The sequence below is a fragment of the Hyperolius riggenbachi genome, chromosome 1 (assembly GCF_040937935.1).
Source record: "Hyperolius riggenbachi isolate aHypRig1 chromosome 1, aHypRig1.pri, whole genome shotgun sequence".
NCBI classification, from domain to species: Eukaryota; Metazoa; Chordata; class Amphibia; order Anura; family Hyperoliidae; genus Hyperolius; species Hyperolius riggenbachi.
Window position 1 is genome coordinate 145,772,125 of NC_090646.1, and position 19,412 is coordinate 145,791,536.

Consider the following 19,412-nt stretch of genomic DNA (forward strand, 5'->3'; position numbering starts at 1 on the left):
AATCCTAAATTATTTTAATACTATATGAAGCTGTCTGCTCAATCTGTTCTACCATTGTTTGCAGCAAGACTGCATTTTCATATGTATGAGACAGTTTGTGCTGTGCAATTACTTGAATGTAGCTCTGAGCTCAGTACATTTGATCTGGGGACGCTGGTAACATTCTCCATTAAGGAGCAATCACTATATCATCACAGAGGCCCTTGCAATTCCCCAAGCTTTGTATCATATTATTAATCCATTTAGCCATTAACCAGGCAATTTTCTTTAATTGCAACACTAGATTTAATTTATCCCACATTAATTGGATTTTTATCCGTTTTGTGTTAATAATGTAAAGTGTTTTTTTTCGAAACCTGCACTGGGGTGATGTAATGTACAGTGTGAAAATCAGAGGAAAACCCAAAAAGGGCAAGCATACTAAATAATTGATTTGTTTATGTATTTTGCATATTGTGATCATTTAGCTGAACCACTTTATGACTGGACAGTTCTGTCTCCTTAAGGACCAGAGCCATTCTTCACCCTGTTTAACCATTTCTGCCGCCAGGACGTGAAGCTCACGTCCAGGCGGCTGCTCTGCTGCGGTGTAGCGCTTCAGCGCGCGATCGCGGGCGCGCCCCCGTGGTGTCCCCCGGTAGCCCTGGGATCAGTGAACAGGAACATGGTTCCCGATCACCGATCCATGTCCCCCGCAGAAAAACCGAAGCGCTCTTACAAGAGGCTTCAGTTTTTCTGCCCGGAAAAATGTCCGCATCCCCCTTGTACTTCCGCTTAGCGAGAAGCACAAAGAAGGAAAAAAATTGAAGGTGGCCATCTTGTGGCCGAATAATAAAACTACATCTACATATTTTTACATTACAATTTACACATATAACAACATTAAAAATTTACTGTTTATGTCCCACACCAAAATATTACATAAATAAAATTTTTAATGGAAAAAAAAAATTACAATTTAAAAAAAAAAAAGACATAAATAGTTACCAAAGGGTCTGAACCTTTTAAATATGCATTTGAAGGGGGTATACTACAAACATTTTTTAAATTATAAGCTTGTAAATAGTGATGAATGCAAAACGGAAACAATGCACCTTTATTTCCAAATAAAATATTGGCGCCATACATTGTGATTGGGAAAAAAAATTTAAATGGTATAATAACCAAGACAAACGGGCAAATAAAACACATAGGTTTTAATTAAGATAGCGTGGATTATTTTAAAGCTATAATGGCCGAAAACTGAGAAATAATGAATTTTTTCCATTTTTTTTCTTATTAATCCTGTTAAAATGCATTTATACAAAATAATTCTTAGCAAAATGTACCACCCAAAGAAAGCCTAATTAGTGGTGGAAAAAACAAGATATAGATCAATAAATTGTGATAAGTAGTGATAAAGTTATTAGCGAATGAATAGGAGGTGAAAATTGCTCTGATGCATAAGGTGAAAAATCCTCGCGGGCTGAAATGGTTAAACGTGATTACTGTGATTGGATCACAGTAATCACAAGGTCAGGAGCCAATGAAATAGTCTCCTAACCGTGACATGGAAGCTCTGCTGTCACTGTGACAGCAGAGTGAGCGGGCTGCAGCAACGGAATACGGGCACGAGCGGTGAGAGTGACAAGACCGCATAGCAGATTGATAGCTATAATATTGAATATGATAATAGTATCATTACCTCTAACAACAATATATAACAGGAGAGAAACCAAAGAAAAAGATGAGGGTTTTAGTGGCCTGACTGTAATATAAAATGTAGCTTTTCATTACATAGCATATAAAGAAGTCCAGTACAGTGAACTACATTAAAAAGTCCTTATGTCACAGTGTTGCATTGACATAATTTCAGTATGGAAATTTCAGTTCAACACTGTGACATAAGGCTGACATATTTATTTCCTTATAAACAGTAGAAAATGCCTGGCAGTCCTGCTGATCCTCTGCCTCGAAGACTTTTAGCCATAGACGCTGAACAAGCATGGAGATCAGGTACTTCTGACTGAAGTCTGACTAGATGAGCTGTGTACTTGTTTCAGGTGTGTAATGTAGATACTACTGCAGCCAAACAGTTCAGCAGGACTGACAGGCAACTGGTATTGTTTAAAAGGGACTAAATATGGCAGGCTTAAAGAGACACTGAAGCGAATAAAAAAATGATGATATTATGATTTGTATGTATAGTACAGCTAAGAAATAAAACATTAAGATCAGATACATCAGTCTAATTGTTTCCAGTACAGGAAGAGTTGAGAAACTCCAGTTGTTATCTCTATGCAAACAAGCCATTAAGCTCTACGACTAAGTTAGTCGTGGAGAGGGCTGTTATCTGACTTTTATTATCTCAACTGTAAGTGAACTGTTTACTTTTTCTCTGCTAGAGGAGAGGTCATTACTTCAGACTGCTCTGAAAGACTCATTTTGAATGCTGAGTGTTGTGTAATCTGCACATATTAGAGAATGATGCAATGTTAGAAAAACACTATATACCTGAAAATAAAAGTATGAGAATATTTTCTTTGCTGCTAATCTTCTAGTAATTATTCATAGTACACAACCAATTCACTATATCATATTTTTTTTCCGCTTCAGTGTCTCTTTAATATTTCACTCTGTTCAGGTGTACTTTAACCTCATCGCAACGCTGCTTTTCATGATATTGCTAACACTCATCAATTTGCAATGATGTGGGCCCCCAAAGCTTTCCGCACTCAGTTATGATAACTGTTTTCTTTTATAATGGCATCAGGTTTGCCAGATTTACTTTTTAGGAAACCAACATAACTCACTACCACACTCACAGGTGGCCTGTATTGGATTAAAGCAAAACAGCCTAAGGGAATGGATCTACAAACTTCTTTGTTTGTGTTGGGTAACAAGGAGAGGAGTGGACAATGCATAGAGCGATGTGGATCCAGAATGAACATACCCCTATACTTACTTTAGACCGCTTTGCCTGGGGCCAGGTGTACTTTAGGCACAACACAAAAAGTATCCTTAACATGACAAGTTATGTAAAAGCACATTTAACCCTTTAGCAGCAAATTTATTTAGAGGCTTGCAAGTGCTCCAGGCCAATTTATTTTAGCACTTTTTTATTTCTTATTTGTTACATTGCCCAGCTTCTAATTAGTACTGCGGTAATGTGTATTTATGGCCACTTGTCAATACGGCACAGTGTAAGACAGAGGACTTCTGCTTTCAGTTTCTAAATTTTCTGCTAGTACAGAGAGAGATCAAAGCATTCCGAAAATTTACAGCAAAAGCGGTACACCCATCTCAAACGGCAGGAATAGCAGCACCCAAACAGTTCATAGATTTCAATCAGCAAGGACCGAAACCTGTTAAAGAACACCTAACGTGAGAGTGATATAGAGGCTGCCATAGTCATTTCCTTTTAAACAATGGCAATTGCTTTGCTGTCCTGCTGATCATCTGCCTCTAATACTTTTAGCCATAGACCTTGAACAAGCATGCAGATCAGATGTCCTGACTAAAGTCTGACTGGATTAGCCACGTTCTTGTTTCAGGTGTGTAAGACACTACTGCAGCCCAAAAGATCAGCAGGATTGTCAGGCAACTAGTATTGTTTAAAAGCAAATCAATATGGCAGTCACTATATGCCTCTCACTTCAGGTTCCCTTTACTACACTGCTGTGGTTACGGTCATTGGATAGGATGCAATCCCATCCTACCCTTATGGTTATACAGAAGGATATAGCAAAGAGCAGTGGACTTCCAAGACTCTTTGCACATCAGGAAGCGTGATCAGTTCCACTTTAATAAATGGGGAAAATTGCATGAGAATACACATTTCCCTATTTATTGCTGGGCATCAGTCTGAGGGAATAAAAGGAAACCCGTTGGCCACAATTTAATAAGTTTATCTCCTGTCTTTCAATAACGATTCAGCTTTTTACTGTTATTGCCAACCATTTGGTATTCAGTAAGCAATTTATGTCATGCAATCCTTAAATTAAGGATCCTGTCCTTAAGTTAAGGATTGATTTGTAAAGTTAAGGTTTCAATCCTTAAGTTAAAAGAGTCTAAGCTTAATGATATGTTAATTCACAGAGAGGAATGCAAGTGATAACTCCAAAGTATGTGAGGAATTATCACCTGACCTGAGCTGTCATTAAGTGGAGTGTTACTAGAGACTTCAATGTAAAGTGGAGGATTCTGAGCTGTCTGCTTTATCTTTTAGTATTTTATGCAGAAGGGGACTCTGTATTGAGATAAAAAACACACAGTAAGCACACAAAGAGAGCGGAAGAGAGAGACATCAAGTGTACACACACACACGTACACACACTTACACACACACACACACACACGTGTACACACACACACGTACACACGTACACACACACACACACACACACACACACGTACACACACACGTACACACACACACACACACGTGTACACACACACACGTACACACACTTACACACACACACACACGTGTACACACACACACGTACACACACACGTACACACACACACACACACACACACGTACACACACACATGTGTACACACACACACACACACGTTTTCATTCTCTCTCTCCCTGACTGCCATACACAGGCTACTCCTGCAGGCTGTATGTAATCTTCCCGATGGGAGAGAGGAGGAGGAGCTACATCCTGCCTGCATGTGCTCCTCTCCTACTGTATGTAAGAATAGCTACAGAAGTGGTCACTTAAAAGGGCACTACAGCAAAAAACTGTAAATTTAAAATATGTGCAAACATACAAATAAGAAGTACATTTTTTTCCAGAGTAAAATGAGCCATAAATTATTCTCCTATGTTGCTGTCACTTACAGTAGGTAGTAGAAATCTGACAGAAGTGACAGGTTTTGGACTAGTCCATCTCTTTAGAGAGGATTCTCAGGGATGTATTTATTTTCAAAAGCACTTAGTGAATGGCAGTTGCTCTGTCCAACTGCCAAAAAACTGTGTAGGGAGCAGGGAAGCTGGTCAGCATCATTCAATCCTTTTTAGGGAATATCTTTATAAAGAATACAAGCCTTGCAGAGAATCCCCTATGAAGAGATGGACTAGTCCAAAACCTGTCACTTTGGTCAGATTTCTACTGCATACTGTAAGTGACAGCATTATAGGAGAAAAGTTATTTATGGCTCATTTTACGTCTTATTTGTATATGTTTGCACATGTTTTAAATGTTACAGTTTTTCGCTGTAGTGCCCCTTTAAGGACTGGAGTAATACAATTACATTCTCACTGTGAAAACTTATCAATACATCTTAATAAGGCAAGCTTCTTTAGTGAATTAACACTAATGCATTGAAATAACTTCATGCTGTCCCCCTTTCCTGTGCCCTAATAAAGTTTTACTACATCATTCAGGTTGAGGGGCCAGGAGGCTAGAGCCAAATCCAATACAAGGAGGCTTATATAACACCACAAAGCTACCCACACCAATCACTTTGGGCAACAAAATGTCTAGTGTGTGGGTAGCTTAACCCTTTCCTTTGGCTAATTCTAATCCACTGTCTTGATCTAATATTTAAACCATCTTAATAACTTCCCCAAAACTTAATCAATAACCCTAACCTAAAAGCTTGTTCAAATACTGAATTTTGCATGATCATTTCAGCCATCAAAATCATTGCACAGGCATACCCTTCTTCTGTAGCCGCTAAAACATGGGGTAAGTAGCTGAGGGCTGCAGCAAAATTACGAGGCTTAATTCCTCTACATAGGGCAAAACATGCATCTCAGCCAAGCCACACATGCATAATGGCACAAAATCAGGGTGTGTACAGGGCTTTACCATAACATTACCCTGAATTGACCTACACCATAAAGCTACATGCCCCAAGCCTAGACTGACCATGCTAATCTAATACATCAAAGATATATCTTGAGATCAAGACTATGGATAATTGATGCAGCATGGTTCTGTTCACAGATAAACAGTGACTTTGTTTTCTTCTTTTTTTGTACACAACTTAAATAGAAAACAATCACAATGGCCTCAATTCACTAAGCAGTTTGGACTAGTCTCCTGATGGTTTTTAGTCTACTGATGGTTTGGTCAGTTGCATCAAAGGGAAATTCACTATTACCAAATGTTTTAGACCTTGTCTAAACCATTTGGCAATTAGGTGGGTAAAGCAGGGGAAATAATGAAAGGTGCAATTCACAAACAAGTAGCTATGACCGACGCCCTTCTCCTTTGATGAGCTCTCCGCTGCATACAATTAAACTCCTGCATAATTAATTCAAAAGGTTCCATCCTCACATCTAAAATACCTCACAGAATTACTTTACCAACAGACATCAGCTGGTCTAATCTCTGTCAGAAAAAGTGGGTGTGGTTACTCCTTGTTTGCCTTTGTGAATTGTGTAATTACTGAATGTTAGACCAGGTCTAAAAACAGGTCTAAAACATTACTCCAAACCATCAGTAGACTAAAAACCATCTGTAGACAAGTCTAAAATGCTTAGTGAATTGAGGCCATTGTCCAAAAGTTGTGTGTATTTTTGTTTTTGTTTGTTTTTGTTTTGCTATCTTTTAAAGAGACACTGAAGCGAGAAAAAAAATATATATTATCATGAATTGGTTGTGTAGTAGGGGTAATTACTAGAACATTGGTAGCAAAAAAAAAATTCTCTTTTTTATTTTCACTTACACAGCTTTTTTTTTGCAATTTACACATTACTCAGCATTCTAAATGTTTTTACAGAACAGGCAGTGAACTTTTGACCTGTCCTGAACTATTCTCTGCAAAAGAAAAACACAATACAGCTGAGATAACCTAATCAGAAGTCAGAGCTCTCTGCAACTTTCAAAGTCCTAGAACTCAATGGCTATTTGCATAAATAACTGGAGTTTCTTAACGCTTCCTGTACTGTAAACAAATGTTAGACTTCTATCTCTGCTCCTAATGCTTTATTACTTAGCTGTACTACACATACAAATCATTATATCATAATTTTTTTTCCGCTTCAGTGTCTCTTTAACAATAAACTCTACTGTGCATCATGGTACTTGCTGTTAGATACCCCTTTTCCCCCCCATACACCTCCACCCAGTGTATTCTATTTCCCAGATTATTCCTTCCCTCTAGAAATATGAGCAGGACTGGGCCTAGGAATGGTTGAAGGCTCCAGGCACTTGTACAGCAAGAAGCTATATATTTTCACTGACTGATCTGCTTTAGCCTCCTGCTATTGGTACCTCAGTATTGTATTTTTGGTGCATACCTCTAGTTAATAGGGTTGATCAATGAGATGCAAATATTTACAATGATCCAGATAATCCATACAAGATCATGTAAATTTTGTATGCAAATGTCTGCAGCATGAAAATGGACCAATCAAGGTTTAAATTGATTGGTCGACTTTCAAGCAACGTATGTTTGCATACAAAATGTGCATAATCCTGCATGAACTCTGAAATATTTGTTAACAATAAACCTTGAGGACCATGCATGGCTGAATAGCAGCAATAAAAATTACAAATGGTGAGCCACCTAAAGCCATGCCATTGTCTTTAGAGACTTCTTACCCATGTCACTAACTAGGTCAGTGTTTCTCAAACCTGTCCTTGCGACCCCCTCAGTCCCCCCCCCCCCCCCCCAATGGTGCATGTTATGCAGGCAACCTCACCTAAGCACTGGTGGGGTAATAAGTGTCTCAGCTACATGGAATTCACCTAGCTGAGACACTAATTGCTCCCCCTGTGCATAGGTGAGGTTGAAAAACATGCACCATTGGGGAACCGCAAGGACAGGTTTGAGAAACACTGGCCTAGGACAACTTTCTAAAACACTTGCGCTAACTCTAACACTAATGTTAAACCTCATATGAACCCAACTTTAATGGTGTGAATACACGTTATAAAAATAGAATAGCATGTCCATGGAATCTAGCTTTGCCTCTTACTTAACATTAAATGCTCTTGATTCCAGCAATTTCGATTTTGGACATTCAGTATTTTATAACACTGTGCTTTAGTGGCCAAATGCTGGATGATACTGCGCTTTCAAAATAAAACGTAATTTGGGGATATAACCTTTTCAGCTAAAAAAAAATAGTGCATCGTAGAGAGTGCATTGACTGATATCCAGTCTGTCTTATGCTCTGCTGACTGGCATCTATCTGCTTTTAACAGTAGCTTCTATCCCAAGCAAAGACATAACCGTACATTTTAAGTTGATGCTCTTAAGATAAAATGCTGACATTTCATAAACTTTTGCTGGCGTCTTCCTATCTATTGTGTTTACCTTAGCTTAGCTATTAACTATGTGATTAACTCCATTTAGGTTATTGGCGTTTTTAGCTTATTACTGAAATTTGTCATATATTAGCTACCGTAAATTATATATTAGCTATAAGTTGACACAGTGATAAAGGTAGTGTGTAGATGGGGTGGACGGATACAGAAACCACTTGCAGGAGTCACATGACTCTACTTTGCTCTTTTATCCTCTTTCTCGTGCCCTCGCTCATGTAGCTAGAGACAGAAACATTGCTAAAATAAATACTATAAAAAGTAGTTGCCCAGACTGGCTGGTCTTATTTCAACTATTATTTAATAAAATAAGGTTTCTGATACAGTGCTTGGGCCAGCAGTTTAAGGGTACGTTTCCACTTGTGCGTTGCAATACCATCGCAAAAAACGCGACAACGAATCCGCATGCGGGTGTGGATTCGTTCGCATTTCCATGCAGATTTTCTTGCGGAATTTCTCGCGGTTTGCGCTATGCAATTTTAACCATGTCAATGCCGGTAAGCATTGACATGGGTTTTTATGCAACGACGCACGCGAAAATGCATGAAAACCCGCAAGACAAAAACGCTTGCAGTTTTCCTATTAAATTACATTACCGGCGATTCGTGTGCGGCATGCGAATTCTGACGGCTCTGCCGTGCAGATTTTTTCTGCACAGCAGACCGCACAGAATTCCTGACAAGTGGAAATGGCCCCATCCACTTGTATTGGTTAAGCGAATCTGCATGCAGATTCGCTCTAGTGGAAACGGGCCCTAAGAGTTCTTTAGTCTTTTCTTTGTCAGTTAGCACTACTGTTTTTAGTAGCATATTTTTTTCATTGTTGCTGTATAATGCTATAATATGATTGGCAAGAAAAAATCCAAAAGCTAAATAAGGAGCATTTTCTTTGAGTTAATTAAACCATCATAATTACCGTATATGTTCCAATTGCTCATCACAAGAACACATTTATGCTTTTTAGCCACTACAGCTTTGCACGGCAAAAATAGATATTAATGGGCCTGCACCAGAAATGTGAGGGCAGAAGTCAGTATTGTTGGTGAACCTGGTTAATTCACTTCGTCCGAAATTCTATGCAGATCTAAGACTAACCTTCCTCTCACACTAACCCTACCTCTACCTACCCCTAACATTAACCCTACATCTACCTACCACTAACAGTAAATCCCCCCCCCATTTGTACTCCTAACACTAACCTACCGACTACCTACTCCTAACACTAACCCCCCTTACCTACTCCTAACACTAAACCCCCCTTACCTACTCCTAACACTAACCCCCCCCCCCCTTACCTACTCCTAACACGAACATACGACTGCCTACACCTAACATGCCCCTTACCTACTCTTAACACTAACCTTTTGCTACCTATGCCTAACACTAACCCCTCCTTACCTACTCTTAACTCTAACCTACCGACTGCGTACTGTCTAGCCTAACACTTATGCTGATGGTAAAAGTATTATTTACCCCTGCCGGCGCACACAGGAATTTACATAAATGTGTGTATTACTGTAATTCAATTCAGGCCAAAAACACTTAGTGGGAGCATCAGGAATTGCTTTCTATGCAGTGTGTGATATTCCTAAATATAGGACATATGTAGGGTGGTTAACTTAAAGAAAAACTTGTAATCACCAAACAAATAGTCATCCTGCATTACCTTAACCACCTTAGCAGTGTGGACGAGCTCAGCTCGTCCATTACTGCCGCAGTGGATATCTCAGCCCCTTGTGGGTCTTTTTTTTTTTTTTTTAGACACGCAGCTAGCACTTTGCTAGCTGCGTGTTTAATTTGATCGCCGCCGAGCCGTGAAAGAGGCCCCCCAAGACCAATCACTGCCAGGCTGCGCTATGGGGTGGATCGGCACTCCCCCTGATGTCATGACGTCGACGTCATTCCGATCATCACCATGGCGATGAGGGAAGCCCTAACAGGAAATCCCATTCAGAGCGGGATTTCCTGTTGGGTATGATCGCCGGCGGCGATCGGAGGGGTGGGCGGGATGGCGCAGGGAGGGGGGAATCATGTAGCTAGCGCTAGGCTAGCTACATGATACAAAAAAAAATAGGTTAAAAAAAACCCACCCGCGGCCGAGCGCCACAAAAAAATAGAACGCCAGGGTGATTAAGGGCCTGAGCTCACTAACGCAGTTGTGTCCGCTTTTCAGCAACACATCAATGTTACAGATGCTGAAAAGCGGATACAACTGCGTACAACTGCGTTAGTGGGATCAGGCCCTTACAAAAGAAGTATGGGACATCACAAAGTTGAACCCTACCATCTCTCTGCACATACATGTAAAAGGGGGGTTGGCGATTTGGGCGCAGGGTGAAGCCAAAAAATGGTTTACCTGAATGCGTTTATTACTATTCCCCTTCCAACGTGCTGTACAGTGGGGGTAAGATGCCATTTGGCTATTGCTAGCGGCTGAATTGTGCTGTTTTTATCATAGTCTGGCTTGTGTCTTTTGCTGGTGCCCAGCTATAACCGCAGCTATAGCACAGCTATAACCGTGATTCACCTTACGGCCTATGGCGGCGCCCAAATGACCTCATGTGCGCGGTGCCCTTTTTACATGACTGGCTTTCTGCCGCTTGTGAAGACAGCAGTGCTCAATAACTAAACAGCAATAGTGGCTGGTGCCGAAGAGTATTTGTATGCAGGAATGTTTTTAAACATATTCCTTTACATTTATGTATACACATATAAAAATACTTTTCGTTAAACATACAAATATTTTGATAAAATAAACGGTTTTCTGTTATTTCATATTTATTTTCAATGTATCATTTTTTCACCAGCAGACTTCATTCTCCACATCTGTATATTTATTTCTTCTGCGCGCTTCCATTTTCTTTTGTAATTTATTATTTTTTTTATTAATTTTTTAATTTTATCTTGCCTGCATTGCGCCACCTGCCGTACTTCCTCACCACATCTTGCAGCTAAAGTCACCTGGAATACCATTTGCAGAATAGTTGAATTTCCTGTTCATGGATCCATTACTCCAATAGGAGTTGCAAGTAGGAAATTCAAAAATCGTGAAATTTAATACTGAGCATTGCTATTGGTCCATATATAGGATGCTTGGCAGGAAATTCAAATTAATCCCAGTGAGACTGATTTGAATTTCCCACAAGGGGCTTATTTGAATTTATCATTGATCATTTTGCAAATGGATCAATGGGAAGTCCTTGCTGAAAATGCATATTTACTGCAGACCAGGCATTTGATCATTTTAGCGGCATCTCTCAGCTCAGTAAATTAACATTTGTGTACAACACTGCATTGCAGATAGTGTATTAGTCTTAAAGCAGGAGGATCACTACACTATACCAGAAATAAAAAACACACATATAAGTAGATAAATACTTGCTCTACTTACATAACAGATGTATTGTACTGTCCACGTTTTGATTTCAGTGAATTTTATATAGTAAATGAAGAGAATTCTGTTCCTGTTAGGAGCCATTTGTTTTTCCCACAGTCTGAGACTAAATCACTGATGTCATTTCTTCCCTCAGTTCCCCTCCAATGTGATGAGTCATTGTGGCTTGTATTTTAACCACTGTAAGCACAAGCATCAGATTTCAGCCTTAGCCTGTCACTGCAGTGTGCTCAGCCCAATCAGAGATAAGCAGGAGGAATGTGGGAGGGGAGATGACAAGCTTCCCTCTCTCACTGTCTTTGGTGACAGCTAGAGAATAGAGCCTGGGTAACTGAGATAAGATGATTACAGTAGAGGCATTACTGAACAGATTGGAGAGCTGGCACTGCAGGGTGAGATTTCTGGCAGCATTAAAGACACAGTGCAGTGTTTAAATATAATTTGAATTTGTGGTTGACAGTCCCGCTTTAAAGTGGACCTGAGGGATGTGATCCAATTCACTTTTTCTAGTATTCTATTAGGTAATATTTTGACATTAAAAATAAAATGCCTTTTAAGCCACCGGCAAGCAAGAAAATACTCAGAATAATTTTGACAGTACTTTTTTTCACCTACGTTTTGGTACTTTTTCAAATGCAGAGAGCAAACGTTATTTTAAACAGAAGATAATTATCTCCTAGGAGAAAACTTAGGAGAAAACGTGAATGGGATCGGGGCCAAAGTGTAAATTTCAAAGTTATAAATAGGCAGACTGACACGTACTATGACTTTTTTTCACCCTTTTTTATGCATTGCAGTAACAGGCGATTTTTGTATTAAGGGGGAGGGAAGCACTGCAGCAGCTTTGTTATGCACCATTGGGTGTCTGTGAATAATCTAGTTAACGCTACACTCTCTACTCCATTCCTCTCTTTGATTGACTGGCTCAGTGGGACACAACATACCTGGGCTGATATAAGAGCTACCTTCTGCCCTCCTTTGGCACAATCTCTTACAAGCCTTTGCAATAGTAGAAAACTGCCGTGGCAGTTTTCAAGAGGTCGTGGCTAAACAAAACCTGTATTTCCTGGCACAAGAGGTCCGTTTATTCATGCTACTCTATTATAACTTCTATGGACTGTTGACAGCATGGCATTTATTTTTACACTTTAGGTCTGCTTTTACCTCATCCATAAGACAACCTGCAATTATATTCTAGCATTCAGCTCTGTGGAGACTACTTCAGCTGTTTCTCTAGGACTTTGTATATCTGGTCTTCTCCTACATCACACATGCTCAGAGCATCTCTCTCACCATTACTTAGTCTGAAATGCCATGGCTACCTGCAGCTTCACAATCCCAGTGGCAGCCAGGGAGGAATAAGCGTCTGTTTACACTTTCTCTGCATCAAAAAAAAAAATAATTTTTAGTTCTCCTAACAAACCTCAATAAGAGGTGAATATGTTCCCCACAATCTAGTAAACTGCTGATCTGGAATCCATAGCACTCATAAGTCATTCTCATAACATTGCGCTTCAGTTATAAGCACTGCAACAGCTGTGAGAACAGCAAGCCATCACAGCACACTGCCTATGTTAATTGCCTGCAGTCTATGGGGATTTCACCGCTTGTCAAAAACGACATAGTTTCCGGTTCTGTTAAATCTGTTATCTCGCATTATGGCTGACATGGATAAAATTGATTGCTGACAATACTTGGGGATCCCCTGAGAAGACTGAGCCAAACTACAACTTCCTAAAATACTTGTTTTTCTGCTGTTATAGGTTTGGGGGGAGATCTGTAACCTTTTCTATTTTTCTTTTTCTTTTTGAAGCCAGTGCTTTAATTGTCCAAAGTGTAATTCACACAAAGAGACAGCGTGTAGTGGAGTGAAGTCAGAGCCGGATTAAGGCTAAATGGCGCCCTAAGCAAAGTAACTGATTTGGGCCCCCCATCATGTCGTAATAGAATCAGAAGATGCAGCTGCACAGCAACATGCCGCACTCACCGGGGCAGCCGAGCTACTGGTTGCTATGGGCAACAGCCCGCTTTTCTCTGTGGGTACACAATGCAGGAAATAGCAGCGGCAAAATGCAGAGTGAGAGATGAATGGCTGGGACATTTGCACTCAGGGGCTGGGGCATCCCTGTGAAGAGGGCGCCAGATATCACAGCAGCAGCACTTTCCCCCCTGCATCTCCAGCCTGGCAATAGCAGAAAGCTCTGGACACCGCCAAACCGGAAGCCGTTCCCCCAGACAGAATTACATAACCACCCCCACCACCGAACAACCGATTTCTTCCCAAACTAGACAGCCACCATGCAGCCTCCATCCTAATGTATACAATAGTCCAGCAGAGAAGGCAGCCTCAGCGGGGGAGAATGACAGCACCAGATGACTCACATTCACCTATTACGATCCAAGCAATAGAGGTCCCGTCATCCGGAGCCCATCTGTCTCCTCTAGAGTGCTGCCGCTCTGTTACTACTACTATTACTACTTCCTGTCTGATCTGAGAATCAGGAAGTTCAGAGAGAGCGGCTGCACTGTAGAAGAGACAGATGGGTTTCAAATGACGGGATCTCTATCGCTTGGATCATGGATAGGTGAGTGAGCGTTTGCCATCTGCTGCTATCATTCTTGCTGCAGCTGTGGTTCTCTGTGGGAAGGGAGGGAGGAGTGGGCAGTGGCAGAGCGCACAGTAGCAGGAGGGGGACCTAGGAGGAGAGCCTGGCTCTGAAGACAATGAGCAGCGCACGGCATCATTTGACAAGACAAGACAAATAACATTTATATCGCGCTTTTCTTAGTGATAGATAAACTGCCACCCTACGCCTTTTAGTTTTCGCTATTTTCATGATCGAAATTGCCGTGGCCGTGAAAATAGCGAAAACTAAAAGGCATAGGGCGGCGATTTATATATCATTGGAAAGAGGAGAAAGGGAGCTTTAAAATGATATGCATTTTTCCATCGTTACTGCACTGCTCAGAGTCCCTTTAACCATTATACCATCCAGCCACCGCTGACAGGATGGCGAGGGCTGGTTTATGTGCTGATGGGGCCCCTTTGATTCTGAATGGGGCCCCAAGCGACTTCTTTTGTTGCCTGGTCGGTAATCCGGCCCTGAGTGAAGTATATTATAGTTTTCTGTGTCCTTTACCTTTGTAGTTTAACATACTAACCCTGTCTTTGTGGCCTGTGTAGTGATTGTGCAGCTGGATGCGGGTTACTGTGCATTTGTGTGCTGAATTTGTTGCTGAATTATAACCATGTTATTTTTCTGTCTTGTTTTGTGTGTGGTCCGTAATTCAAAAGACTTTGTATTAAGCATATTGCTTTCACCATATCTTTTTCACAGACTCCAGTCACAGTTAATGGGAATTCAGGCAGTCCATCCAGTCCAATGAGTCACTTTCAGAGGCCATTCTCTCCAACATATCCCTCTCCACCATCGCTTAACTCCAGCATTGCCATGCAACAGAGCAGAGCATTGGGTAGGTCATTGACACATGTTAAATCATTATCTTGCATTTCATTTTTATACTCATGAGAGAGATTTTTATTTTCATTTTTGTGAACAGGTTTCCGTTTTTGAAAATGTGGATACATCTGGTTTTATCTTCATTCAAATAGAACATGAAATAGAGTTGATGTAACTGTTTAAAAAAGAATGTGAAAAATTAACGATGCAAATACTTATTATATAAAACATTGAGGTTGGTTTCACACTGCTAACTGGCACTAGCAGTGGCACTAAAAATAGCCTTCGGGAATTACCGCGGCAATGCGTGCTAATCCCCCTCTGGCTGCAAGCCAAGCAGAAAGTAGCACTCACTTCCTGTGGCTGAAAATCGAATTGTGCGGAAGTGTTTTGAAAAAATGCGTTTCTGCACGTGTGCTGCAACGTGAGCACCATAAAAAATAAAAAGCTGCGTTGCCATAGAGTTACATGACTTCCGGTTCGACGCACGTTGTCATGCATGTTGCTGCCAAACGCACTGTTGCTTTTGTAGAGAATCGGGCAATTCAAGCGGATCGCGTTGCACCGCACACGGTATGAAATGCCCCATACACTTTCATTGGCAAAGCGTTACCCTGTGGCAAAACAGGGTAACGCAACCCTCCAGTGTGAAAGGGGCATGAAAATTTCCTACTATGAAAAAACTTAGTACACCCTTGATTGTAATAAGTAAGTAACATTAACATTATATACAGGCAAATTGGATTCTACATTAGTGAGGTGCTATGAAACTGACAGAGCAAAGCACCCCTAGACCATAACATCTCCACCACCATGCTTTACAGTTGGTATCAGGTTTTTCTGGTAACACTATGCTGTCTCAAATTGCAAAAAGCAGCTAAATATTTGAATATGAAAAGTTAAAAGCTTCTTCTGGAGGTGTTCTAAAGATTTATTTACACGAAATCTGATTCACCTGATTTTAATTCTAGGGTGGGAGATAGTGATTAGTACAGTAGTGCAGTTGCTTTTTCCACCTGTGAATTTTGCAGTTAGATTTAAGTTTCATGATGGACCGCAAAATGTTAATGATTAATCAGTGTTCTCCCCAGAAATTTTTTCCAACCGGGTGGCATGAAAAAGTAGCCGGGTGGGGCGAGATGAGAGAATGCAGGGCCGGTGCTTCTGTGCGCAACTCTGCTTACAGAATAAGAGGAGGTGAGACGATGACAGCCGGGTGCTCACCAAAGCTAGCCAGGTGGAGCACCCGGCTAAAAGAGCCTGTGGAGAACACCGATTAATATTATTTGCTACCCAATATCCATTTAATCTACCAATATTATAGTGAATAGGAAGAATGACCGCCACCATCCAATTTGTAGTTAAGGTAGCCATACACTGGTCGATTTGCCATCAGATTCGACCAACAGATCCCTCTCTGATCGAATCTGATCAAAGAGGGATCGTATGGCTACCTTTACTGCAAGCAGATTGTGAACCGATTTCAGCCTGAAACCGTTCACAATCATTTGTGGTGGTGGTGCTGCTGCCGCCGCAACCCGCATACATTACCTGCTCCGCCGGCGCGAGTCCTCCCGGTCACCGCTGCTCTGTCTGTGCTCTGGTCTCCAGGTCCGGCATGCTTTGCTTCTTCCTGCCCGGCAGGAAGTTTAAACAGTAGAGCGCCCTCTACTGTTTAAACTTACTGCCGGGCAGGAGGAACTGCAGCATGCCGGAGACCAGCGCGGACACGGAGCAGCGGTGACCGGGGGTAGTCGCGCCGGCGGAGCAGGTAATGTATTGCCGCTCTATTGTGTCGGTCGTCAGGCAGTCAAACGCCCCTAGCGACGCGCTCCCTACTCGCGGGCGATCGACGGTAATTTTCCGCACGGAGCGATCGACGGGTTCGGACGAAATGGATCGAAATTCGGCGTGTAGCGCGAACGATTGTCAGCAGATTCGATCCCAGTGATCGAATCTGCTGTCGAAATGGCAGGAAATCGGGCCAGTGTATGGCCAGCTTTATGCTCTTTTATTCATCAGATAACATGACAGCCAGTAATAGCAACGTTTCGAGGCAGTATCACCTCTTTATCAAGCTTAGCTGCATGATACAAGGCAATATATGTGAACACCCTTTATATAGAAAACATCATGCACAAACAGCCAATCATACGCACAACGTTATCTAACCAATTATAATGATACAGAATGCGCCCACCCTGTCGACATTAAACCTTTAAATAATCCTATATATCAAACCAGAGTCAAGAGTTTTCGCTATCATTAATCCACAGAAAAGTCTTAATGTTTATGTATTGACAGCGCTCCTCTTCTTACAACACAACCTGTAGGGTTAGAAGACCTCAACATAGTGCATTACTGTTTATATAACATTGAACCCCAGTGCAAATAGTGCTTCACTCGTGCTCCACTCTGCGGTGCGGCTTTTCACACAACCCCCTTTAACCACTTCGTCCACAGGTCAGTAGATATACGTCCTCTGGGACTTCATCTAAGCCACAGGTCAGTAGAATCTACTGACCTGTATTGAAGCAGTGCTGTGCAGGATTGGGCTTGCTCCTGTGCACATTTCTGGCACTATCTGATGCAGGACTAATTGGTGAACGGGAATATAAGTTTCCTGAGCTAATGACATTGATTTTTACCATTAAAAATACTTTTATTTTCTCATTCATAGTGAAAAACACACTCTGTAGCATTATTTCAGAATCAAATATCTTCACCATAAATTGTGACAGGAACATAATCTAAGTTTTTTGATAAACAGTAGAAACAGCCAAACAAAATGTGTGTTTTTTTATCTACAGTAGCACTTTTTATTTTTAAACGGGAATTGGTAAAACTGAGAAATACATGTTTTTTCTATTTTTTTCTTTGTTTTACCATTAAAATTCATAGAAAGCAAAATTGTTTGAGGGAAAAAATGGCATACTATGAAAGCCTAGTTTGTCTTGAAAAAAACAATATATATTTCATTTCTGTGTCATAAGTAGGGACAAAGTTATTTCTGATTAAATAGGGACATAGCTAAACTGTCAAAACTGCTCTGGTCAATATGTTGAAAACAAGGTCTGGATGCGAAGTGGTTAAAATACAGGCTCACCAGATGTCATCCACCTCAGTATTCAGGTGGGTCTCTCGCATAGATCAATTGGCCAACGAACTAGTAGCCTCAGGTTTCCAAAAAAGGGTTTAATCCAAGTTTCGCTTAAAAAATTACAATAAAAACAAACATAGCGTAAAACCGCCTTACGCGTTTCGTCCGTCAAGGACTCATCAGAGCTTCTGATGAGTCCTTGACGGACGAAACGCGTAAGGCGGAGCTTGGAGCGCCTGACGTCACTGGGAGCATACTGAGGAACGAGAGCCGGCCTAACGTTAATACACAAGCGGGAGCGCCGCAGCGGGAAACGGGACGCCGATACCGCTGTGGAGGTGATACCGCTTGGCTGACCCTTAAGCCTGATGTGCGCAGAATTCATTTGTATAACGTGAGTGCAACCCAGCGCAGGGCATTGGCAACTATTGTTACGGTTTTACGCTATGTTTGTTTTTATTGTGATTTTTTAAGCGAAATTTGGATTAAACCCTTTTTTGGAAACCTGAGGCTACTAGTTCGTTGGCTAATTGATCTATGCGAGAGACCCACCTGAAAACTGAGGTGGATGACATCTGGTGAGCCTGTATTTTAAAGGGGGTTGTGTGAAAAGCCGCACCGCAGAGTGGAGCACGAGTGAAGCACTATTTGCACTGGGGTTATCTAACCAATGGCAAAGGTCCGTGCCTATCCGGACCTGATGGGGAACCTAGTATTATCATGCAGCTAAGCTTGACAAAGAGGTGATACTGCCTCAAAACGTTGCTATTACTGGCTGTCATGTTATCTGATGAATAAAAGAGCATAACTACAAATTGGATGGTGCTGGTCATTCTTCCCATTCACTGCTATGGATCTGGAGTGCTGTCAGATCAGACCAAGGCAAATCTGAAGCTTAACCAGAGAGGTGGTCCACTACCTTTCACTACAGAGACAATAAACTGTGAGATAAAATTTCGGAGGGGTATGACCTGATTGAATACAAACGAATCTAATTCAAAAAGATTACAAAACTTTATTAATTACTAAAAAATGTTAAAACATACAGCATGAGATAACTCCCACCAAATAGCCCCCATCCACATGAACTCCCCCTGATCTCCCCAGACCTCCCCAAACCTCCCAGTTAGGCTGCTAAACTTATATAATGTATAATGAACCGGTTCTATAACTTTTATTTATTTATTT

The 19,412-nt window shown here is 41.2% G+C and overlaps 1 protein-coding gene across 15 annotated transcripts in view; it reads left to right on the forward strand.

Annotated features, from left to right (window-relative positions):
* Positions 1-19,412, forward strand: part of SORBS2 (sorbin and SH3 domain containing 2) — a 403,972-nt gene that overhangs the window by 246,989 nt on the left and 137,571 nt on the right. For all 15 annotated transcript variants that reach the window (XM_068278687.1, XM_068278672.1, XM_068278679.1 and 12 more), the window contains one exon: positions 15,002-15,137. In XM_068278687.1, coding sequence (XP_068134788.1) covers positions 15,002-15,137 — 136 coding nt within the window. The remainder of the gene's footprint in view (positions 1-15,001; positions 15,138-19,412) is intronic.